The 27,066-nt window shown below is 38.6% G+C and overlaps 1 protein-coding gene across 1 annotated transcript in view; it reads right to left on the reverse strand.

Annotated features, from left to right (window-relative positions):
* LOC126092273 (microtubule-actin cross-linking factor 1) overlaps positions 1–27,066 on the reverse strand; it is a 497,641-nt gene that overhangs the window by 134,738 nt on the left and 335,837 nt on the right. The window contains exons 45-60 of the mRNA XM_049907790.1: positions 25,233–25,370; positions 21,504–21,736; positions 19,494–19,663; positions 17,743–17,890; positions 16,701–17,021; positions 15,423–15,619; positions 14,625–14,757; positions 14,046–14,246; positions 12,536–12,821; positions 8,625–8,794; positions 8,278–8,496; positions 8,062–8,190; positions 7,450–7,683; positions 3,172–3,411; positions 2,909–3,079; positions 418–630 (exon numbers count right to left, since the gene is read on the reverse strand). Coding sequence (XP_049763747.1) covers positions 418–630; positions 2,909–3,079; positions 3,172–3,411; positions 7,450–7,683; positions 8,062–8,190; positions 8,278–8,496; positions 8,625–8,794; positions 12,536–12,821; positions 14,046–14,246; positions 14,625–14,757; positions 15,423–15,619; positions 16,701–17,021; positions 17,743–17,890; positions 19,494–19,663; positions 21,504–21,736; positions 25,233–25,370 — 3,203 coding nt within the window. The remainder of the gene's footprint in view (positions 1–417; positions 631–2,908; positions 3,080–3,171; positions 3,412–7,449; positions 7,684–8,061; positions 8,191–8,277; positions 8,497–8,624; positions 8,795–12,535; positions 12,822–14,045; positions 14,247–14,624; positions 14,758–15,422; positions 15,620–16,700; positions 17,022–17,742; positions 17,891–19,493; positions 19,664–21,503; positions 21,737–25,232; positions 25,371–27,066) is intronic.

Genomic DNA, 27,066 nt, shown 5'->3' on the forward strand with positions numbered 1-27,066 from the left:
CAATACTCAAGAGCAAATCACCTATTGGATATTACTCTAGTTTCCCTGCATGGGAGATTTCACATTAAAACTTGCTTGTTGCATTCATTTACTCTCATTAAAGATAATTATCTCCTTAATGATATTTCAATTCCATTCTTAAATCTATTATATTTCAAATTCCTCTTCCTCTACTGTTTTTAGTGCATTTTCCCATGAAAACTGGTCCCACACACAAGTTGCTGGACTCAAAATTCAAACTTATTTAATCTGATGTTTTAACAGCAACTAGCACATTTGTTACACACTCTGATTAGAACACATTGCCACAGTGATGCTTAGGTGTTCTGCACGAAATAATTTAAAAAAAAAATGCTTCTCATATGATAGGAAAAATTACACAGTAACCACGATTCACAGTTGAAGTTACAAACTAACCTGGAAATCCTTTGCAACAGCCATAGCTTGTTCGAGGGCATTCATACGCTGCGTTGCATTTTCTGTCAGATTATCAAAACGCTGCATGAGCTCATGTAGCTGCCCCTCTATCGCTTTCCGTTCTGCTGGGTCTGCACCTGCCGCAACTTCATTGCCCATTGCAAACAGAGAAGACATGGAGTTTTGCCGGTCCAACAACATTTTCTTGAGGAACTGTAACAGTAAAAATAAATTCCATATTGAAATTGTACCTGCATTTGTCTCCACTTAAACAACATGTATGGATGACTAAATTCATGTATGCAAGAACTGAAGAACAAATAGAAATTCATTGTGCATATATAATTTGGAATTCAAGATCTCATCAATAATAAACTCATCACTTAACAATCTTATTTAGTTAAAATATCTTCAGAGTTTCATAGGTCTCTGAAAAATCTTAGATTGCAATCACTGGATCTGTTAGTAAGTTTCGCTATTGTGTCTTTATTTACAAAGGTGTCCTCACAGGACTCTTTGGAGATCATTAGCAACAAGTTTGAGTTCCACATACTTCTTATTTCATGACCAATATTTTGAACAAACGGGTGATGTCGCCGTGGGAAGCCCTCTGTCTCCTGTGGTGGGCAATTATTTTGTGGAGGACTTTGAAGAAAAAGCACTACAGTCAGCCAACTCCCAAACCCTCTTGTTTTCTGCGATATATGGATGATACATTTGTGGTGTGGCCACATGGACTTTATACTCTATGTACACTTCTTCAGCATCTGAATTTGCTCCATCTGAATATAAACTTCACAATGGAAGTGGAAAAAGATGGTACTTTACCTCTTCTTGATGTTTTGGTACATAGGAAAGCCAACACATACAGATATGAATCTTTTGACTCTTCAAGCTTTCCCGGCAGATGTGTTGTAAATAGTTTTCACAGGTTTGCCTCCGGATCACTTACAGATACATATATCTGCAGGTCACAAGCTGCCATCATCCTGTACAATGTGTTGTGAATTACGTATGTTACTTCATAGAGCACATGTGGTATCTGATCCTGAAAGCCTGTCGAGTGAAATGCAACATTTGAAGACAGTGTTCCAACAAAACTGTTATTCTGAGAGACAGATATGCAATGCATTCAGGCCCAGGCAAGTTCAGTCTATAGAGCAGAATTAAGATACGAAGACACCCAAAACTTTGGCCTTTTTGCTGTATTTTGGTGCCATGTCGTCAAGAATCGGAAAAGTCCTTGGAAGATACAGAATTAAATGTGTTTTCAACCATCTGCAAAACTGAGAAACCTGTTGGGGTTCAGTTAAGGATGACCTTGGCCTGAAGAAATGTGGTGTGTACAGGATTCCTTGTCAATGTGGGGCAGTGTATATAGGCCAGACATGCCACACAGTACAAGAACACTGCGATGAACGTCAGCATCATACACACCTTCGTCAATCGGAAAAGTCGGAAATTGCGAAACACTGTCTGAACACAGGACATCACATGATTTATGAAAAGACAGAAGTTTTATCCCCGCATCATTTTTCTGGCATTGCATCATTAAGGGAGCAATACATATCCACACAGCCGATAATCTCATCAACAAGGATGCAGGATTCCAACTGAGCACAGCCTGGAACCCTGCATTGGCTGCTATTAAATCACAATGCGAAAAATCAAGATCTTTGCTAAGAGACCTGTCATAACATTGGTCTAGTACGGCCATTGATGAGTAACGTCTGGCCACACTGTTGGAAAATGCGGCGTACGCGCAGGAGAGCCGCTCTGCAATTTTCAACAGAGGGAGTTTGAATAAGGCACCATCTATCTGCAGATCATAGCGCACACGATTTTCGCGCCTGCGCATTCTTTGCATGCGTTATCTAGAAATAGGGCATCGATGTGCGGCTATCGTCAGTTGTACCTAGCCACCAGCAAGGTTGAACCACCTGAAGATGTTGGACAGTTGCTCTGAGGAAATGTTGTGGAATTTGCGCAATGTGATCCAAGGGCAAACCTGTGAAAACTATTTACAACACATCTGCCGGAAAGCTTGAAGAGTCACAAGATTCATATTGTTTTTTTGTGGTTTACTAAATTATAATTCCCCTCAATTTCTAACTGTTTATCAAATGGCACAACCTTTGTCAATTCCACATCACTGTTCCCAAATTTTGCACCATTTACTATGATTCTACAATTCCATCCAAAAGTTCAAGTTATTTGTACTAGGACACATGATGAGAAACAGGAATTCTACACAAATAACCAAATGTATTTGTTTTTTCCAGATGATACCATTAATTTCTCTAACATCTTTTATTAATATCTCAAATTTTCAGCACCCAAACCTTTCTTGGTACATCACAAAACCTCAAACACGTCTGGAGACAAGATTTTTTTAGTTCATAATGATGTGAAATACAACATTCCAAAAGAGCAGTTTAATATCAATTACATTACGCACATTAACTATAAAAAAAGTAATAAAAAGATGCACCTTTTGTTCTTGCAGCTGTGCCTTAACGACTTTGTAGTCGGCAGATGGTGGTTTCTGATTTGCAACCATTTCCTCGGTATCTGTTAACCACTTGGATAGACCATCAAGAGCTTCCTGGAATTTCCCTGACTGCAGTAAACCAACATCCAGTTTACGGTCACGCTCATTCAACTGAAAATTTCAAGCACATTTTATTTGAAGCATTATGTAAAAAGAGACTGAAAATTTTGTCACTAGGAGGTACATTTATCTTTATGACATACTCTCTCTTTCAGATCATTCCATTTGTCATTCATCTTTTCCAGATCCTTTTCCAAGTTGACAGTACTGACACCACCAGAAGCCGACTGTATCAGTCCCTGACCCAGGCGATTGCATTCATCTATTCTGGAAGCTAATGGTTCCACTTCCTTGTCTCTGAATATTCTGAACTCTTCTTGTTGAGCTCGAATGGTATCAACTTCAGAACCAACGGGCTTCAGATGGTGAAGCTCATCACTTACCTAGAAAGAGGCAACAGTACTGGTTTATTAAACTGCATATAACAATGTAAACTTGCAAACAAAACTAAAGAAGAATTTCCTAGTTTCAATAAAGTTTTAACTCTTATGTGAGTGTATTTTTGTAGCAACACAGTGAAATTATTTCTTTTTGTATCATACTGGAATTATGGTCAACTGACTATACTGTTTTTTACAATTTTACTTTTATGATCTAGGAATAAAAACTACGGTGATACATATACCTCACACCGACCCTTTTGTGAGCTGTTAAAGTATGGTGGCAAGTGGATTTCCCACTCACCTCTTGTGAGCTATTACTCACGAAAAAAATAAAAAAGGCTATTTTTTTTCCTTTTAGCTTACTTACCACTATGTGAAAACAATCCCAAAAGCTTTGTTGACCACACCATAAATGAATAAACAGATGCAAGCAACAATAATATACCCGTAAAAACAAAGCACCAAGTTCCGACTTCGCACGAGACAACAGTAGAGATCTCATGACGAACAGAAACTGATGGTTGCAACAGTTTTTATACGCCTGGTATAGTAGTGGGAACATCGAGAAGTGGAAAGACAAATTTCGAAAACCTTTGTAAAATCACTAAGTTGGTGGTAATTAGTATGCTTCCCAAAACCCACAAATAACCCAAACCACGGAGATAGATTATTTTGGTTGTGAGCATATTTCCAAAGGGTCTTTAAATCAATATTATTTGGTATGATGTATACTTCTCATGGTCCTAAAAGTTATATTTCACAACAAACAAACAACAGGTGGTTCAATTGATCACCACTAGAGCATACTGACACAGTAAGACATATTTCCATAAACGAAGTAAAGAAATACACTTACTAGTAAGTATATTTCCCAGGGCTCACAAAAGCGTTAAGAAACATTTAAACGTATTTAACTGGCATTTGATTTTTCTATCCCTCCCCCACCCAGCTGTCAGCCCCCCCTTTGTTCACACACACACACACACACACACACACACACACACACACACACACACACACACACACACACACACCCTTGCCCCTCTCCAATCTCTAGTATTCAAACCTGAGGCAGGTTGGTTTGTGGTTTGCAGCAATATCATTCACCTCCTACGAGACCGGCTGTTTTTGTTTCGATTTGCCTCCACAGATACCTTGTTTTCTGTACTCTTCTCTGCGCCAGTTCATTCATAACTGTGTCTCTCCAGATGATTTTCATCGTCCTTGTAAACCACCCAATCCCTAGTGGTTCTAGCCATCATCTCTCTTGGTGTCCAACTGTCCAAGTTTCACACCCATGTAGGATTACATTAAAAACAAATGTTTTTGTGGTTCATTTCCTTATTTCCAGACTAATATTCTTTTTGGTGAGTACATTCTTTTACTCAAATTAAATGCAATTTCAGTCTGCTGTATTCTACTCACAACTTCTTTCTGCCTTCTAGCATCCCTTATGACCCTGCTTCCCAAGCAAATACATTCCTCTTATAACTTCTAGCTCTTCCCTTCCAATTCTTATTCTTCAAGGTTCATCTTCTCCTTCAGTACCACACATCTTCACTTTAGTCTTTTGTTTGTGTATTCTCATACTGTATTGATCCTCAAAAATTCTTTTCACTGTGCTGAGGGCCTTCTCTAGATATTTTTGTCTCTGTGCTCTCAACAATATCATCAGTGTCGTGCAGCATGACTATCTTCTGCCCATTAATTTTGTCCTCACTTCAGTAATTTTGCAGACTATAGTTCCCAGATGCAAGCATTGAATATAAGAAAAGAAAGAGTGTACCCTTCTCTCATAGCTTTTCTAATTTTTGCTCCTTGTTTCTGATGAAACGCCTAATCACAGCCACTTCCTTGTTATAGGCACTTAGTATCACGCCCATGTTTTTGTATTTTACACTTGCTATCTTTAGCATTCTGAACATCTCTTACCGGATAACATTTTCAAATATCTTTTCTATGTCTATGAAGGAATAGAAGTTGGTTTATTTCTCTGTATTTGCTTTTCGAAACGAAGTCTCAGTGCCAGAATCACCTCCCTTGTTCCTAATCCTCTCCTGTATCCAAACTAATCTTCATTCAGCATATCCTCCAACTTCTCTTCAATCTTCCCCAGAGTTATCTTTATGAGATTTCTTGGTGCATGTCATATTACGATTAAGTTCGGTACTGTTCACACTTTATAGTTGCCTCCTTCTCCAGAATAGAGATCACAAAGTATTTCTTTGAAGTCAGTTGATATTTCTCGTGTGTTACAGACAGACCTAATCAGTATCATTTCCACACAGTTACCAACATTCTTCATTAGTTCTGCTCGAATGTCATCAGTACCCATTGCTTTGTTCTCCCAAAGATCTTTAAGGGCTTTCTCAAATTCTTATTGCAAAATGTGGTCTCCTTTGTCATCTTCATTTGCTTTCTCTTCCTTTCCTGGTACATCCTCTACTAAAGGTGTTCTGTCATACAGTTCCACTATGTATTCTTTCCCTCTCTTAACCATGTCTGCATTAAATAACATCTTTTAAAAAATGTATCTGGTTTCCTGTGGACTATCAGTTCTTCCATTTCACATACTTTCTTCTGCATCTCTGCACACATCCTAAAGAAATTCATCAGTTACATTTTCATGGTCTTCTGTTTTCGATAACCTAACGCAACCGATTTCCTCTTGATTTCGGGTTTAATTCTGCCAACCCTCTTTTCTGCTGCTTTATATATACCAGATTTTATTTGCTCCCAGTCTTCTTTTACTCTGCCATTTTGTAAATTTTTATCTAGATAGTCTGTTTCTTGTGCATAATGCCTTGCCAGTTCTTTAGTTTTCACATTTTGTACTTCCCAATTCCATTTTTTGTGTCTTTTTCTTCTGACATTTGAATCTGAATGAACTTTTCATTAGGACCAGCTTGTGGTCACTGTCTATGTCTGCATTAGTACAGTGAATGATTTAAAATTTATGGATGACCTTTAACATGAAGGTTACCCACATTTAACACCACACTGACAGAAGAGGTACTGGCATATTGAAGTAACAGTCCACTCACTCAAGTGAAGTGATTCTGAGACCCTGTTGGAAATCCAGTTTGGGTTGATTAGTCAGAGAATAAAACCTACTACTCCTGTAAATGAGTCCCTAGTCTATAATCAATGTACCACATCGCACAATAGGAATAGTAGTAGGAGCAACAAACCTAACACAAGTAAAATGAAGATAGTTGTTCTAATCTCTGACTCCAGAGAAACACAGGATATAGAAAATGATTTAAAAACAATAACCCATCTTTATCATCCAGGTATTTCAAAATTCCATGTTTTGCTATTCTTGTTCCTCTTCCCCAATGAACAAAAATGAAATTAATAAATTACACAAATAAAATTGAGATCTGATGGTGTGATTACTGATAACAAAGGACTTTTTGTAACTAAAAAATGTGAGCTTGGCTTGGAAGAAATAAAGTGAAAATGAGAACAAAGAATAAACTAAGACAAGATAAAAAAGGTGATGAATTTAAGGTGAAAATTGGGGATAATAATTTAAAATTTAAACTTCTTATCAATGCTGGTCTGTGTGACTGTAAATATCATTTTATTTGTATTTTTCAAAGGAGTCCTTCAGTGGTGAATGAATGATTTTAAACTACTCAACGAAATTGGATTCTTTAAAAACTCTAAGTGTGTCTTTGCATGTAAGTATGATGCTTTTCTTGTAGTGACCTGGGGGCCTTCCTTCAAACTATTTGCAATAAGCAATCACTATGGACCTTAAGTGAACAATCTGCAACTCTTTGAAACCTTCATCACTAAATTACAACCAATTATATACTTTTATCACCACTTATCTATTTCCTACTGAACTCTCATACAACATTTCACAAATATTACACACTTAACTAATATATTGCTGGAAAATTCAAACAGTTCTGGGAAATTACACTTATTCAATTGCATTATTGATACCTTCTTTCTTTCTTCTACTTTGTCAAAAGAAATCTCTTCACATACAAAAATCATGAAATGCTTACTGTCTTTCACACTTACATGTCGAATATCCTCTGTGATACCAGAATGTGCCTGGTAGAATGTTTCAAGCCTGTCAAGGGTTGTTGCTAAGTCTTCTTCACGTGCACGACCTCTCTCCTCGAGCCGAGCCAATTGCCTACGTAACAGATCAGCTTGTTCCCGAGTGGCTGCAGTGTCTGGTGCAAATCCAGAATCTACAAGGCGTTCACCGGCAGACACTGTATCCCCCACATTGTCCGACACACGTGACAGCTGTTAAAAATTCATTTTTTACAATTATGATTATGAATAAACAAAAATACTAAGGCAGAAATGAATAATGTGGAATAAGTCTTCTGACTCCTGAAATGTATGAAGAAAATGCCACTAATTTATAATAAATTCTAGTGTGATGTACACAATCATTTTTATATGATTGTTAATGCAAGACCATATTTAAGTAATAATGTCATAGTTTGTACCAGAAAGAGTTGTGTGATAATATGTCCATAGACTGAAATACATAAACTTAATTCAGCACTAGCTGCAGATCAACATGATACATACTGAAAACTAATTTTAAAACCCACAGTAAAAGCAGAGATATTTGCTTTAGAATGAAAGAACAATTATGTATGTGGCATTTAATACCTTTCTGATGAATTTGGCAATTTCATCTTGCTGTGTATGAACTGTTTTCAGATCTCGGCCAGGAGGCTTCATATTCTCTAGTTCTTGTTCAAGGTTCGACAAGTCGTGGCTCAAACCTTTCACTTGGTCCTAGATTAACAAACACGAAGCCCATGAGGAATTTAAGTAAAAAGCAATATCAGAATATCTCAGCCCTCACGTTGCTGAAATACTCACGGTAAACTGAGTGACCGCAGTTGCAGCTGACTGAAGTTCACTGCAACGATCATCAAGTTTAGCTTGCAGATCATCAAGACGATCCCCAATGCCATCCACTTCATCTTGCAGATGAGATGCATCAACTCCCAACTCTCCTGCTTCATGACACAAATCACCTGCTTGTTGTCGCACAGCAGACAGAGGTTTGCGTAATGCAGTTGTCTCCTCACGTAAGGTCTGAAAGAGATAAACAAAGGAAATATAAAAATAATACCTCCAATCACTGATGGCACTTCCGAGAAACATGACAGTGTAGATAGGCAACTTCACTTCAACACCACTAAAGTAATCTTCAGAGTCCCAACCTTTATTCTATCAAGCAGTTTTGGATCCTTTGCTGCACCACCAAGTGCATCATGAGATGCTAGCCTATCTTCACAGCGTTGCAGCGAATGTGTCAGGTCTCTTAGATTCTCAGAGAAATCTGTTAGTCGGCGAGACGTATCTTCGAGGGATTGTGTGCGTTCAAGTAACTCTGTAAAGAGATAAGATGTTATTAATTGCTACCTCAATATGATTACTTAAGTCATATTTAGTAATTTAATTTTTCAGTTTTTCAAGTTCTGATAAGAAGAAGTCACATCAAAATTCACATTCTGTCAACTCTACCTAACAATATTATTTCAACCCCTTTCCCTGGTTCCATTATGGCAAGAAACAGATTCAAGGCAATATTATCAAACCTACACTTGAATGACATTGCAACTTACATTCCGAAAAGTCAACCTCAGTATGACTCCACGTATAAAATCAGGCCAGTCCTGGATCATTTCTTATTAGAATCACAAAAATCATTTTACCCATTAGAAAACCTCACTATTGATGAAGGCATGTGTGGTTTTCATGGAAGAGTGGTATTTCGGGTTTACCTAAAAAATAAACCTGACAAGTATGGAGAAAAAAAGGTTTATTGAGTGGGATTTCAAAACTGGTAATGTTCTTAGATTGGGGGTATATGACGGGAAAGGAACACAGGACAACTCCGTAATACCATTATTTGAGAGGTTGCTAGCAGATTACCTGGGAAAATGCCACACTGTTTACTTGGAAAGACTTTATAGTTCACCAGCAGTATTCGATTTTCTGTGGCAACATAAAACAAAAGCAGTAGGTACAAGCATGACTAACCAGAAAGAACTACCATATGAAATTGTTTCCAAAAACTGAAAAGGTAGGAGTCTGTGTCAATGAGGAGGAATCATCTGCTTTGTTTGAAGTGAAAGCTACTATGCCTGTCCACTGTGCACAAAATGACCAGCTCGGACATGTCTGGTCATACAAAGGAAGTATCAAAGTAAAATCAAAACCAGATGCTATTCTTGACTACAATATTTACAAAACAGGTGTTGTAGGAGTGATCAAATGATTTCTTACTAAGCATTTAGGAGGAAGCAGGTGAAGTGGTGGAAGAAATTGTTCTTCCACATGCTTGTAATGGCTGCAACAAATGCATTTTGTCTTATACTGGGAAACCAGGACTCCTGCTTAAAGAAAGAGCTGCCATTTTTCCACTTTTCTACGACAAATTGGTGAAGGACTAATTCACAAAGGTACCAATTTGGCACTAGACAACTAGTGAAACTCACAGCAACAGACTACTAGGACAACACTTTGCAGAAAAAATTCCAGCCACTGAGAAGGAGCGTCCAACTAGGTTGTGTAAAGTAAACACAAACATACACAGAAAATTCAAGCTTTCGCGATCAATGACTCCTTACCCTCTCCCTTAAAACCCACATCCTTTCGTCTTTCCCTCTCCTTCCCTCTTTCCTGACGAAGCAACCATTGGTTGCGAAAGCTTGAATTTTGTTGTGTGGGAAAAATATATCTAAAAACAAAGATGATGAGACTTACCAAACAAAGTGCTGGCAGGTCAATAGACACACAAACAAACACAAACATACACACAAAATTCTAGCTTTCGCAACCAACGGCTGCTTCGTCAGGAAAGAGGGAAAGAGAGGGAAAGACGAAAGGATGTGGGTTTTAAGGGAGAGGGTAAGGAGTCATTCCAATCCTGGGAGCGGAAAGACTTACCTTAGGGGGAAAAAAGGACAGGTATACACTCGCGTGCGCACACACACACATATCCATCCGCACATACACAGACACAAGCAGACATTTGTAAAGGCAAAGAGTTTGGGCAGAGATGTCAGTAGAGGCGGAAGTACAGAGGCAAAGATGTTGTTGAAAGACAGGTGAGGTATGAGCAGCAGCAAATTGAAATTAGAAATTAGCGGAGATTGAGGCCAGGCGGATAGCGAGAAGAGAGGATATGCTGAAGGGCAAGTTCCCATCTCCGGAGTTCTGACAGGTTGGTGTTAGTGGGAAGTATCCAGATAACCCGGACGGTGTAACACTGTGCCAAGATGTGCTGGCCGTGCACCAAGGCATGTTTAGCCACAGGGTGATCCTCATTACCAACAAGCACTGTCTGCCGGTGTCCATTCATGTGAATGGACAGTTTGTTGCTGGTCATTCCCACATAGAAGGATTCACAATGTAGGCAGGTCAGTTGGTAAATCACGTGGGTGCTTTCACACGTGGCTCTGCCTTTGATCGTGTACACCTTCTGGGTTACAGGACTGGAGTAGATGGTGGTGGGAGGGTGCATGGGACAGGTTTTACACCGGGGGCAGTTACAAGGGTAGGAGTCAGAGGGTAGGGAAGGTGGTTTGGGGATTTCATAGGGATGAACTAAGAGGTTACGAAGGTTAGGTGGACAGCGGAAAGACACTCTTGGTGGAGTGGGGAGGATTTCATGAAGGATGGATCTCATTTCAGGGCAGAATTTGAGGAAGTCGTATACCTGCTGGAGAGCCACATTCAGAGTCTGATCCAGTCCCGGAAAGTATCCTGTCACAAGTGGGGCACTTTTGGGGTTCTTCTGTGGGAGGTTCCGGGTTTGAGGAGATGAGGAAGTGGCTCTGGTTATTTGCTTCTGTACCAGGTCGGGAGGGTAGTTACGGGATGCAAAAGCTGTTTTCAGGTTGTTGGTGTAATGGTTCAAGGATTCCGGACTGGAGCAGATTCGTTTGCCACGAAGACCTAGGCTGTAGGGAAGGGACTGTTTGATGTGGAATGGGTGGCAACTGTCATAATGGAGGTACTGTTGCTTGTTGGTGGGTTTGATGTGGACGGACGTGTGAAGCTGGCCATTGGACAGGTGGAGGTCAACGTCAAGGAAAGTGGCATGGGATTTGGAGTAGGACCAGGTGAATCTGATGGAACCAAAGGAGTTGAGGTTGGAGAGGAAATTGTGGAGTTCTTCTTCACTGTGAGTCCAGATCATGAAGATGTCATCAATAAATCTGTACCAAACTTTGGGTTGGCAGGCTGGGTAACCAAGAAGGCTTCCTCTAAGCGACCCATGAATAGGTTGGCGTATGAGGGGGCCATCCTGGTACCCATGGCTGTTCCCTTTAATTGTTGGTATGTCTGGCCTTCGAAAGTGAAGAAGTTGTGGGTCAGGATGAAGCTGGCTAAGGTAATGAGGAAAGAGGTTTTAGGTAGGGTGGCAGGTGATCGGCGTGAAAGGAAGTGCTCCATCGCAGCAAGGCCCTGGACATGCGGAATATTTGTGTATAAGGAAGTGGCATCAATGGTTACAAGGATGGTTTCCGGGGGTAACAGACTGGGTAGGGATTCCAGGCGTTCGAGAAAGTGGTTAGTGTCTTTTATGAAGGATGGGAGGCTGCATGTAATGGGTTGAAGGTGTTGATCTACGTAGGCAGAGATGCGTTCTGTGGGGGCTTGGTAATCAGCCTCATAGATATAAAAACAAAGATGATGAGACTTACCAAACAAAAGCGCTGGCAGGTCGATAGACACACAAACAAACACAAACATACACACAAAATTCAAGCTTTCGCAACAAACAGTTGCTTCATCAGGAAGAGGGAAGGAGAGGGAAAGACGAAAGGATGTGGGTTTTAAAGGAGAGGGTAAGGAGTCATTCCAATCCTGGGAGCGGAAAGACTTACCTTAGGAAGAAAAAAGGACAGGTATACACTCGCGCGCGCACACACACACACACACACACACACACACACACACACACACACACACACACATCCATCCGCACATACATAGACACAAGCAGACATTTTCAAAATAGAAAGAAACATTCCACATGGGAAAAATATATTAAAAACAAAGATTCCATGACTTACCAAACGGGAAAGCGCTGGTAGATAGGAATACCAAGTCCACTCACCATTATTCAGACGATCCCATCTCTTCTTCATCTGTGCTAGCTCCCCTTTAACAACATCTTTATCAATATCACACGCAGCTACAAAAGTGTCACCAAGGGTACGGTTATTTTCAAATTCTCCAGAACGTTTCCATACTTCATTACGGAAGGCGGAAAGATCTTTAAGTTGACGTTCTATGTCTTTGCGCTTAAATGAGGCTGGTGCCAAAGCCTCCAGCTTGGTCTCTGCCTGTGACAACCAAGGGAGGAAAGCTTCCTGTGCTTTGTAATACTTGCGGCAATGTTCCTGGAAGGGAGATGAAGAGATGATTTACTTGTTTTAAAACAGAACTACAGATAAATTTCATTTTACAGATACTTGAAACTGAAAGAAACATCTTTTTGCTGTCAATATTAGTTGTCATTCTTGCTTTATTACTCTTGATTAATTAATGTTACGGCAAAGAGGTAACACAAATCAATTACACGCAGTTCCTCTACAGCACATACCCCACTTCATCCACCTCCCTGCTCCCCCTTTCTCATCTGAATTTCAAGTCTTCTCTCCACCTCCCCCTCCTCTCCTGCTAATGTGACTTCTGTTTTAGAGCACTCAACTTTCTGGTTGCTATTCTAAATCAGAAGTTCTGAACAGGTGGTTCAGCTCTTGCCTTCATGTGTTAACTCTTCCCCCTTAAGAATAACAAGAAGGAACCTTTGGTACAAAGATATAACTCCTATCAATATGTGCTGGAAACTTTCACATTACTGCAGTATAATTTGTTTCTATGAAAAATAGAGAGCAGTGTAAAAAAAAAAAAAAAAAAAAGAAAGGTTTGTTTCTTCTCATTCCTATTTCAAAGTGTTAAGAGATTCTTCCTTACCGCTTCCACCAACTACAGTAATCCCAATGGCCTTTAGTTTTTCCTGGAATGATCTAGTTACGAGTGGCTGAAGAACTTTCTCATGAGCTAAAATGATGTCAAACTGCTGTCATGCTCCTTCCTCTACATAACATAATGGTGTTAAAGCTATTGAAATTTGCTGCAAAAGGTGTAGGAAATTGATATTAATAGTTAGCATGTACTAATTTGCAATTACTGATATTTACCGCAAAAACACGATTGGTTAATTGCAGCCCAATTGAGACCGTTTGTTAGAACAGTTTACTAAAAGCTACTTTATGTTTGTCCTCCTCATAGGTGGGTCCCTATAGTCCTTCCTTTGTAACTGTGCCTAAGCTATCCATCTCCCCCTTCTGAGGAAGGAATTTTTACTACCAAAAGCTAGCTAGCTTGTCACTTCTACCATTATATAAGTCTAATGGCAGTACTACACATTTTGTCTTTTGAAGGCAAGTCCAGGGCAGAAAGTCTCTCCTTAATTTATTAGTTTTCTAGACTGATTTTTCCTTTGTTACAAAGAAACAAAGTACTACACTATAAAGGATGGCAAAGCAAGAGTAATCACGGGCAGAATGACATAGCTGACTAGAGTAAAAACCTGTAAAAATATTATCTTGCTCACTCACCATGCACGTCTGCAGTCTTGTATGTCTCTCCATAATATCCTTGCGCAGTCGGTCCCACTGAGATTGAATCTTATCAACATCTCTCTGCAAATTGCGTGAATCACTGCGCTGCATCTGTGAAGATCTTGCCAACATGTCCCGCCCCTTGTTTAACAGCATTATTACTTCATGTTCTTTGCTCATTACCTCCTTATAAACAGGCTGAAAATGTAAAACACAACATCAGCAAAAAAACATTATTGATATGTCTAAAAAGTGGCACATATTATAAAGAAGTATGTCGTCCATCACACGAATTTTATTCCTTCAACAATATACTGAATGATTAACACTTTTTACTAAAAGCTTGGAAGATAAAGAGGAAAACATGTAACAAGTTAAAACTTTAATTTGGTCCAAGAGGTGAATACAGATAGCATTAGGGTGTGCAGCCCTGTTCATGGAAGGCAAGGGTTCCAGAGTCGAGATCCAGTGTGACACACAATTTTAACTTGTCACAAAAATGTTAGCCCCTTCAATATTTACTTTTCTATGTATGAACTCATGATTAAAATGTAACTGATGTAAGTCTATTCTCACCTCGTGCTGATCAAGTTGTTGCTGTAATACTTCTCTATCAGCAGACACTAACAACCTTTCAGACATAGCTCCAAGTTCATCAGACAGCCATCCCAAAGTGCGTGCGCATGATGCCTCAAACTGTCTACCATCTCTGAAATATACCAAACAAATTGAAAGTATGCATATTGCAACATCAGCCAGAAAGATATTAGTTTCTATAAAGTAAAACATATTCTTGCAAATCTGGAGCACAAATCCGAACTTCTTTCAAAACAATAAAAAGAATCAATAAAATGAGTCTGAACTGCATCACAAATTTTTGCTAATGGTTCTATCTATGGAAAGACTTCTGTAATATTATAACAGACAACGCTATCACACAATAGTAATATAACACATTTGTTACAGTGTCATATCTACACTGACTCTGTTAGAGACAAAAGGATGACTACATCATGTATGACAAAGGCCTAAGGCTTGTTTAACACTACAACAAAGTTATGAATGTTCAAAAACTGCATACATGTATAAAAATCACGCAAATTTCTCTCTTAGTAGCCCCTGTGCCCTCTACCCATGAAGCTTTGGGGTATCGATACCAACAATGCCACTAACACAATGAGAACAAAGTAAAATATTATGGAGAACATAAAGTTAAAACCATTCAGTTCTTGTTTATTGCAGTGATTATTTCATTCTCAAATTCATCAGCAGTGCTAGAATACAGAACTACAAGTTTTCCAAGGTCTGCAGTAGAGTATATGAACAAAGACTTCATTACTTAAAAGACGTCTAGCCACAATATCAATTAATTACCGTAGGTTGCCTTCAATTTCTGCTTTGCGGTGATCCATTTTCTTCTGCAATGTATTGTATTGACGACCAACAGCACCAAGTTTTCCCTGTATCTCTGCTCTAGAAGCAGGGTCACTAAGTACATCGCACAGCTGAGCCCCTGTTGATTCTGCATCTGCCAATAGTGGACGCTGGCCCTCAAGCTGACGTTCGAGATTCTATAAAATTTAAAAGTACGACAAAAGTATTTTAACACTCATTACTGGTTAACTTAAGAAATGATTATTAAAATTCTACTTTCTGTCTCTGTATCTTTCATTTCTACTGTCTGCAACTTAACTGTAAGTAACATTTACTTTTGAATACTGAAGTACATAAATGTCAGTTATCTTTACATTCAAATGACAGAGCAATGATAAAATATTCAACATGAATCTGAACAAGAGCATGTTAAGTAAACAGATAAACACAGCTGTATGTGTGGTGGAACTACATAACCTTCTATTATATCAACATTCACACTGATGTACAATGTAACGGAACAAACTAATTCCATATCTACTTGTGGAAAAGCAGTAGCATTGAGTCAGTGACAAGCACACACACAAGATAAAAAGACAACTTGCTAGATTTTGGAGCACATCCTCCTTTCTCTTTTGTGAGTGTATATTGATGACCCTTCACTTCTGCTATTCAGCGAGTGGTCTTTCACTCTTAAAGTATTTACATTCTGCCAGAACTTTCCTTAAAATTATACATCTGTTTCTATATACTGATTGTGTGTTCAACATGTGGCAAACATTTTCTCCATATTTTATTTGTAAAAATCAACATGAAATTTTTCTGTAGTCACACCATTTTGCATCCTGATTATAGTATGTGTTCAAGAGTGTAGCAATGCCACAAAAAGTGGAAACAATTCTCGATTAGTATGAGATCATATAGTTGAGTCGGCATACGATGATCCCACCAGCACTGTTGCCAGACTTCAGCTGCAAAGCAGGTGAAAACAGCAGTCACCTATAGACCTCTGGCAACACTGATGTATTGGTACAAAGATGTGTACAAAGTCACATTACACGCTTGGTTCAAGCAGGCACGTGAAGCTTGTGCTCATCTCACTCCAACAGGTATCTTCTTACATCGACACTACTAAATTTCTTATAAACTATGTACAAAACAGAAAATCATCTGAATATATTTACAAATATGAACAGTTACTGCTCAATGAGTGAAACAACAATACTGTAAAAATAACTGTGTACTGCTAGCAGTCTAGTAACGAAACATTACACAAACCTCAACTTTACGAAGTTGCTCCTCTGGATCCCGGTCAAGGGGTACCTCATCTAGCTGGTCTGAAAGAGCTTGCAATGCATCTCTCAAGCGCAGCAACCCAGCATCAAATTCACGGCTAGTATCAGCAGCAGCACCCAACGAGTCAGCACGTTCTTGAAGCCTCGCAAGGAGTTCCGCCCATCGTTGTTGCAGAGATGTCAGCTTCACTGATATGCGCTGAGCATCGGGTGCTGACATGTCCAACTTCGACAGCACGGCAGAGCCAACTTCCTCCAAATGAGATAATTGTGGCTGCTGAGTGCGGAATTCTTCCCGTAGAACCTGTGATAAACAGAAGCACAACATTAGCAATCACAGAGACAAACTGAGAGGAGTAAGAAATTAGTATTGCACTAGTTTTATGCCTGACAATGTTTAGTATCAGTAACCTTTACAGCTGATTACAGTCGTCAGTTGTTAGTTGGTTTTGAATGGCAGGTTTGATGGAGATTGTATAAAATCACATATATTATCAAATCAATGTAAAGGTAAATGAAGGGTAAGAATCTTGACAGCTAACTAGTACAAAACACACACACACACACACACACACACACACACACACACACACACACACACACACACACACACACACACACACAATGTGTGTGTCACATGGCTACTTAGTGTTATGGCAACTGCAGTATCCTATGTGATGATGCAGCCACTACCCCTCCCCTCTTCACCTCTCCCTCTGTGTGTGTGTGAGTGGGAGGGGGGGTTTGCTGGTGATTGGGGGGGGGGGGGGGGGAGATATACATTTGCTTTAGCTATGAAGCATTTCAGTTTTGTTTAGGTGCCTGCCAAAGTTTCAAAATTGCAACAATACTGTATAATGAATGAGTACCTGTAACACTCCTTTTCTTTTATTTGTAAACTTAAACTGCAATTATTACTGGTTATCACTTGTCATACCTTTTTAGTACCTTTAATTGTAAAACAGACAGTGGCATATATCCATTAAACCACAGACTCAAAGAGACAGGAAAGCTAAGTAACATACCTGTACTTGCTGCACTTGGCTCTGAACCATTCGTGAATCAGAAGAGATAGGACCAAGAACAGTCATCATACGATCTTTAGCTCCTAGCCAGGCTGAAAGGTTGTCATGTGTATCATAGAATTCTTTGATATCATCCATCAGTTTTATTCTGCAAAAAGAAAATAAAGCATTGTAATAATCTCAGTGTCTCAAATAGGCACCCAGGTCTTTACAATCTCGTTATTAAAGTTCTACAATTCATAATAAAGGGACTTCATGATCTACTTAAAATTATTAATACCTGTAAACTCACAGTCTCTTACAAAATATCTGTTACATGAGGGGGGAGTCAAATGAAAACCTTAATTTTTCTTTTTTTATTAAACAAGAAGTGGAACACAATTATATCATTTTTCGACAAAGCTTCCTCATCATTCAACACACTTCCTTCAGTGTATAGGAAGTACATGGATAATTTTGGTTGGGGGGGGGGGGGGGGGGGGGGGGAGCGGCGGCGGCGATAAATAAATAAAATTCTTTTGATCACGTGGGCAGCCACTTGTGCATTGCCTGCTGCACCTCTTCACCAATATGAAATTTCTTTCCTCCCATCGCCTCTTTGCGTGGTCCAAACACGTGGTTATCGTTTGGTGTGAGATCTGGTGATTATGGAGGATATGGCAGAGTATCAAAGTGCAGGTCACTGATGACTGTAAGCACTGCACAGCAGTATGAGGCTGAGCACTGTTATGTTACAAAACAGTATCTGTAGTCAGAAGTCCATGTCACTTCGATCTTATTGCAGGCCAAAGCTAATTTATTAACATAGTCAAACATGATACACTGTTGATGGTGTTTCTCACAATCATGTAGTGTTCCCAGACTGTACTTCAGTCATTCCAAAACAGTCAGCAAAACCTTCCCTGCAGATATGTGTGTGCCCAGAACTTCCTTGATTGCTCTCCGTTTTGGGCTGGTGGTAGTCTACCCTGGTTTCACCTCCTGTAATGATTCTTGTGAAGAAGTCATCACCTTCTGCTTCAAAGTGCCACAAAAGTTCTTCACAGACGTCAATGTATTGCTCTTTCGGTTCAGGAGTGGGCTGCCATGGTACTCATCTCGCAAACACTATGAAAAACTTAATCATTTCATGAATGATTTCAGGTGTTGGACCAAGATTAATGTTCAGATTTGCAGTTATCTCAACCATCGACACATGGCGACTTTCGGTCACAATGGTTTCAATGTTGCAGCTGGTGTCACGACGTGGTGTGCCTGACCTGGGCACTGACAACCTGTCACAGAAGTCACACCATTTTCAAACTTTCTGCTCCACTCATACACTTGCTGCAGTAACAGACAGTCATTATCAAACTGGACCTTCATTTGCCAATGGATCTCAATAGGCTGTTCAGAAAATGTATGACAGAACACTGCACTTACATGGTGCATTTTGAAAGTTGGGCAGCCACTATGAAACAGTGTTGTGGATATGTTTCAGTTGTCTTTAGTATGCTGCCACCTGTAGGGCATTCCCTACATCTCTGTAACAGTACGGCCAACTTTGTTGCCGAGAAATGTGGATTTTTGATTTTGATTACATTTTTCAGGTTTTCATTTGACTCCAGTTTATAGTAATATACACCCCCCCCCCCTCTCTCTCTCTCTCTCTCTCTCTCTCTCTCTCTCTCTCTCTCACACACACACACACACACACACACACACACACACACACACACACACACACACACACAAAAAGAAAAAAAACTAACCTGTCCTTGCATCTATCATTTATACTCTTCCACCGAGTGACAACATCTGTTAATTCATCATGCAGTGTATCAGACCCTTGTACACTGGGTTTTCTCTTGAGAAGATCAGCAACTTGTCCTCGAGTGTTATCCAGAAGAGATTGTTTCTCATACATGTCCTCCATGATAGCCTATAAAAATACCAATTTTCGTTCAACAAATAAATAGTGATCAACAACCAAGGCCTTTCTGCATTTTTTAAAAATATTGCACACAGTTATAGAAAAATGAGTAAATGAAAATAATTGTGAAATAACCTTGTGACAGTTGTTCACAAATATGAATAGGAAGTGATGTTAATAATGGCTGTTTTGAGAAAATATGGGAGATCCTAATTTTTAAAAAATCTGTCAACATCACTTTCTTAATGATTTGGTTAACGAAGAAAACCTCTCATTGACTACTGTTTATATAGCACAATATACTGGCGTATTCCACTTACTCAAATTATATAATGCTTGTCTTACACAAGATATATGCTGTTAAATAAAGGATAATACACAGTTATGGTGCAACACTTTGTAACAATTTTAAATGACTTACTAACTGACAATTTCATATGTCTATCTTTCTTTCCACTGTTTTCTCCTTTATATTACAGGTCTACCAATTCTTCAGCCAGCGTATTTGAGAAAAATTTACAAATTGTCATTGGTGAAAATCCACAATAAACTGTTTTACAATAGGTTTATTGTCAGTCTACAATGCATCCATTTTTCCACAATAAACTGCTTTACAATAGGTTTTATTGTCAGTTTACAACGCATCCATTTTTATAAATCTTAACCTGTTTCTGTTTCTCATGAACTATCTTTGGATTGGTTATAAGAAAAACAACCAACATACCATGTAAATTTTGCTGATGAACTGGATAGGTTACTCATGTAGCCAATACAATCAATCTGAAGATGGTTCATATGGAACTGAAATCAGCCACTATTTTAAAAATGAATTCAATCTAGATGGGTAATGAAACTGTTGTCATTTCTTTTTTTCTCTCAGAGGGTAACCCAATCTGGAATACCGTATTTTTGACATTACTGGACAGTGTCTTAAAAGTTGGATATAAGATAAACATCAACAAAAGCAAAACGAGGATAATGGAATGTATTCGAATTAAGTCGGGTGATGCTGAGGGAATTAGATTAGGAAATGAGACACTTAAAGTAGTAAAGGAGTTTTGCTATTTGGGGAGCAAAATAACTGATGATGGTCGAAGTAGAGAGGATATAAAATGTAGACTGGCAATGGCAAGGAAAGCATTTCTGAAAAAGAGAAATTTGTTAACCTCGAGTATAGGTTTAAGTGTCAGGAAGTCGTTTCTGAAAGTATTTGTATGGAGTGTAGCCATGTATGGAAGTGAGACGTGGACGATAAATAGTTTGGACAAGAAGAGAATAGAAGCTTTCGAAATGTGGTGCTACAGAAGAATGCTGAAGATTAGATGGGTAGATCACATAACTACTGAGGAGGTATTGAATAGAATTGGGGAGAAGAGGAGTTTGTGGCACAACTTGACAAAAAGAAGGGACAGGTTAGTAGGACATGTTCTGAGGCATCAAGGGATCACCAGTTTAGTATTGGAGGGCAGCGTGGAGGGTAAAAATCGTAGAGGGAGACCAAGAGATGAATACACTAAGCATATTCAGAAGGATGTAGGTTGCAGTAGGTACTGGGAGATGAAGAAGCTTGCACAGGATGGAGTACCATGGAGAGCTGCATCAAACCAGTCTCAGGACTGAAGACCACAACAACAACAACAACAACAACAACATGTCTCTTACTGCTTGTGAGATGCAAAACCCTATTAATATTCTGAATTGGAATTTAACTACAGATTACATAATCCAATCCAACAATATTATAGATAGATTGCATCAAATTTAGAATAAATTAACTAGTTTATTTCTCACAATTCTGAAGCAAATCAATTATGCACATTTCAGATTAGAAGTGGAGATAAATATTTACCTTTATACTCTTAGCAGATTTGTTAGCTTCATCTTTTGTCTGTGGTACTACTTCTTTTGGCAGAGATCGTTGTACCTTGTCCAGGAATGCTGACAATGTACGTAAACTATCCATGTGCCTACGTACTTCCTCACGTGTGCTGTCCAACTCTGATTGGCGATCCGATAGACGTACACCAAGCAACCCATAACGATTATTAACCTCTGTCAGTTGCTGCTGAACTGGTGATAATTCTGTAAGAGATTTGTATTGAACATATGAAGTATTCCTAGTACATAAAAAGTCAAGAACATAAAGTTAAAAAGCAACAAATTTTTTGCTACAGAATGCTTCAAGAATAGCAACACCATAGGGACATAATGTCCCATACAAAAAATAAAAATTATAATTACAAAATGTGTTGCTGCCCACAGAATAGTCGAACTTGTAAATGCTGAATTTTTTGTACTCATTTTGACAATGGTAAATATTAACTATGCATCTTGGTCTTCCCATAGAGACAACACCTGTGCTTATAGAACATTCATTACTCTTTTCTACACAACACACGTTAATACTAAAGCCCACAGATAATTAGGAGACTAAAATACCCTGGGTGGTTTGTTGCATATACTCTGGCATCGTGACCTAAAGTGATGGAGTACATTATCTTTAGGTTTCGTTTAAAACAAATAGTTTTTGAACAAATGAGAAACAATCAACAGTACTGTCCCTATTAGAAAATACACATATAAAATATATAATTGTGTGTGAAGCCTGTTATGATAGTAGTATATCACGACTAAAAAATTCCACCAGTCAATGCTGACTTCACCTAATTTCTTTTTTTTAATGCACGGAACATACCGATTCTCCCTCATATACTACAGCCAGGCATCTTAAAAAATTATACTACAGATTACGTACATTCCTTCTGCATCTTTTGTGATCCTTAATGAAAACGTGTGTCCATCTGAACAAATTTAGGACACACAATGCCTGAGTTTCTGGTGTAACTCTCTCTCTCTCTCTCTCTCTCTCTCTCTCTCTCTCTCTCTCTCTCTCCCGCGCGCGCGCGCGCCCACCCGCCCACACCCACACCCACACCCACACCCACACCCACACCCACACCCACACCCACACCCACACCCACACCCACACCCACACCCACACCCACACCCACACCCACACCCACACCCACACGGGAGCGCGCATGTGCATGCGTGCCAATGTTTTCTGTTTTGAATTAACGGGGCTTGTTATGAATTTACTAGTTTTTAAATCACATTTGGGAATAAGGAATTGTTATGAAAAACACATTGGGTTTCCATTGTTTTGGATAAAGATCCTAGCTTTGAAACTAACAAGCATGGGTAACTGATTAGTACACAGTGCAACTCATTCTTCATGAATCAGTAACTAGTAATGGAAAAACTAAAGCGAGAGGGGGAGAGAGTGCAGCACCTAGTAGTAGTAGTAGTAGTAGTAGTAGTAACAGCAGCAGAATGCTCTTAACGGAAAACTAATTTTATTTTACTTCATGCTGTGATGAAATACTGATCAGGAAGACACAGAAGCACACACATTATCACACAACCAAACAACTGAAAATTATAAGATTTAAGTACAAAATGAATCTATTCTAAATGTACAAATTAAGAGTGTCTCTCAACTGTGAAAACTTAACAGTAGCTTTGGTCACCATCCAAGCCAATTTTGTGAAATATTATAACTCTATCGCAACATGTTATTGTAAAACCGATTACAGTTGGCAAGAGAGAAAACCCATTCACATGCTTTGATGACTATACAATTTTGCCGTTTCTTATCTCCTTTACTTTATGTCCACTTGCTTCCCCTCTGAGGATCATATTAAATGTACTCCCACAGATTTTAGAATGCTAATACTTAATAAGGTTTTACATAGGAACATACAAAGACCATCAATTTCCATTTTACAAAGAAATCAAAACTGACTTCAATTTTTTTACTTGCACACTAATAGTGAGATTTCTTTGTTTATCTGTATGGCAGGCTCTCCAGATGCTCTGTGGGATGACAAGACCACATATTAATGCCATTAATTGTAGTTGCATGGCACAGAAATTGATGGTAGCTACCACCAAAAACTAACGCTCACCAGCATTTCCTCAATTTTACCGAAGCTTCCAATAAATAAGGCAATGTTCACAATAACAAACTAGCTTTTCGCAGGCACATTATATATTGATACTAACAAAGGGGAGATTTAGAAGCAACCATGGTTGAAAGCAAAAGTCACATTTTGACAACAGAGCATTTCAGGCAAACTTTAGGACTATTTTTCTACTGTTTTTATTTTCTTTTTACCAAAACATGTTGGGGCACCTCTGTGCAATCACCAGTGAGTTTTGTTTATTGAAAACTGTAAAAAGTGAAGGTATTTTAGGTTACAATTGATGTAACATAGTGAAACCAAAAGAAAGTTTTTGTTTGTTTTTCTTCTTACCATCATTTTACATTATATGGCATCCCGCACTGATAGCATGTCATCTTCAAACCAAATGATGTTAATGACAATTTCATCATCGAGTTAACACATCCCTTAATTTTTCAAAAAGGTGATTTTGGTGGCAAAATGTTCTGTATATATATTTGTTATTACTCAAATTTTTTGTGGATGATCCTCCTCCTTTTGCGTTTGACGGCACTGCACACACATATTAATGTACTTTATGTAATTTCATTTTTCTAAACGCCTTTCCACTTCACAAAATGTGTTGAGTACTACGCAAAACATTTTGTCAAACAAAAATCATCTTTTTTAAAAATAAAGGGATGTGTTACTCGGCGATGAAATTGACACTGACATTTATATTTACATCGTTTGGTTTGCAGATGACAGGCTATCAGTGCAGGGCACCATACAAATGGCCCTGCAAAACCTATAATGTAAAATCACGGTAAGGAGAAAAATGAACAAAAATTTTCTTTAGGCCTAAAAACTTTCTTTACGCCTCACTTTGTCAGATCAGCTACAACCAAAAATATGTTCACTTTTTACAGTTTTCAATAAACAAAACCCACTGATGATGGCATAGAGGTGCCGAAACATGTCTGGATAAAAAGAAAAAAAAAACAGTGCTCTTGCATAATAGGCAGAACCTATATCCTGTACTTTAGCTGCAAACACACAAAGAAAAACAAGAGCTGCAGATCTACAAGATGAATAACTCAATGAAGAAGGTTTACATTAAAGCTGTATGCCTTCACGAAATGAAAATTTGTTTTAGATGAAAATTTTAGCAATGGTAGTATTTGCTTGCTACTGACAATATTGTAGCGAATTGTTAGAATGTAAAATGCAGATGTGTACCTTCCTGTATCAGTATTTTGCTATCATAAACCAAACTAAACAAACAATGGAAAGAAATAAAAGAGAAAGCGAATAAAGCTACACATTTGCCAGAAAAAGATGCAAATTAGGTAACAAAAAAAATTAAAACTTACAGGATTGAAACATATAACTGAACATGAATGATTAACATTCATCTTCAAAGATGTGCTTCACAGATGGTGTACAATTAGAGAGAGAGAGAGAGAGAGAGAGAGAGAGAGAGAGAGAGAGAGATATTTACATAAAGGTGTACTCAGATACTACATAATGTTGGCAGCAAATCAGCAAATGAATGATCCATGCACAGCACCATACCTACATTTTTGATAGAAGCACAGAGCCAAACTTAATATTTTGAAGGAGAAGTGTCTCACCTTCAAGGTGGAAGCCATCCTGTGATGACCGTCTGCTGCTGAAACCACTTGAACCTCCAGGAGAAACAGGGCTCTGAGCGTTGAAGCCAACAGATTTTGTGGGAGATGGTGACCGAGCTTCTTGCGAAGATCGACGAACTGAATAAAATGTTTCCCAAATGACTGACAAAGTGAACTTTCGTCTAAACTACATTTGTAGAAAGAGTTCTGTAGTTCATAAGTTTTGATATTAGAACAATAGCAGAAAGAACAGACAAGTATGGTAGCCCTTTAAAATAACAGAAAATTGCAATCTACAATTCAAATTATCAGAGAGTCAAACTGTTCTGACACAGAGGTTAGACAAAGAGTAATAAAAAAAGGAAGAGGAGATAAAACTGAATGTCGAGTACCAACTGAAAAGATAATTAGAAAACATTTTTCTCCTCCATGATGCTCAAAACTACAGAGTTAACAGTTGGTTCAATCACATCATCAAAAGTATGCCCACAAAGACAGATATAAATAACTGTAATGTGCCAAAGCACTTGCCATGAATTCAGAGAACTGAAAGATGATGGTATTGTGAGAATAAACTTTAATAGCCACATAGACAACTAGGAGAATGTAAAAAGTTTTTGCACTATGGAAAAAAACACTCTCAAATGTAATGCATTTTGATATGATTTATTTCATTTTATCACTTTGAAAATGACTGTTTTTGATATATGTGGCCAATTTGTGATATACTAGTAAGCAATCGCTGCCTGCTGTGTTCGGCTATGAAGGGTATACAAACATTTAGAAATGGAAATCTCGCAACAAATGTCACGTAGTGAGTCAATCATTACAAAAATTTACAGCTTAATTAGATACATCAAGTAATCAGTAAATGACAGGTGGTATAGCCTTTACAACCACAATATCACATTACTATTTCCGAGAGCACCATATATGAAGCAATGTTGGTATATCACCCAATCTCAGTCCGATACTGTTGTCATTAGAGAGCATGAGTGCAAGCTTAGATATTTGAAGGTGGGAAAGGAAGCAATCCATGGACTTTCTAAAGGAACGCGCTCAACCTCCATGTTTTATAGCCTTCAAAAACTATTCACACTACATATGCAGTGATGGATAATGCCTTTTGAGAAGAGCTGAAGGTCTTTACAAACCAAATATTCTCTCCTCCTGAAATATTCTCTCCTGAAGCATAATACAGTTTTATTTCATATACGCCCCCCAACCACCACCACCACTGATAACAGTCACTTCTTATCAAATACAATGAAATAGCCTCTGTCAGGACTTGAAATACCAATCACAATATTAAAAACAAAGATTCCATGACTTACCAAATGGGAAAGTGCTGGTAGATAGGCACAATAAAAAAACAAACACACACACAAAATTTCGAGCTTTCGCAACCCCCGGTTGCTTCGTCAGGAAAGAGGGAAGGAGAGGGAAAGATGAAAGGATGTGGGTTTTAAGGGAGAGGGTAAGGAGTCATTCCAATCCCGGGAGCGGAAAGACTTACCTTAGGGGGAAAAAAGGACAGGTATACACTCGCACACACACACACACACACACACATACATACATATCCATCCACACATATACAGACACAAGCAGACATATTTAAAGGCCATATGTCTCCTTGTGTCTGTATATGTGTATATGTGTGTGTGTGTGTGTGTGTGTGTGTGTGTGTGTGTGTGTGTGTGTGTTTTATTGTGCCTATCTACCAGCGCTTTCCCGTTTCGTAAGTCATGGAATCTTTGTTTTTAATATATTTTTCCCATGTGGAATGTTTCTTTCTATTTTATTCAATCACAATATTACCTATTTTTACTCC

This window comes from Schistocerca cancellata, chromosome 7 (assembly GCF_023864275.1).
Source record: "Schistocerca cancellata isolate TAMUIC-IGC-003103 chromosome 7, iqSchCanc2.1, whole genome shotgun sequence".
In the NCBI taxonomy this organism is placed as follows: Eukaryota; Metazoa; Arthropoda; class Insecta; order Orthoptera; family Acrididae; genus Schistocerca; species Schistocerca cancellata.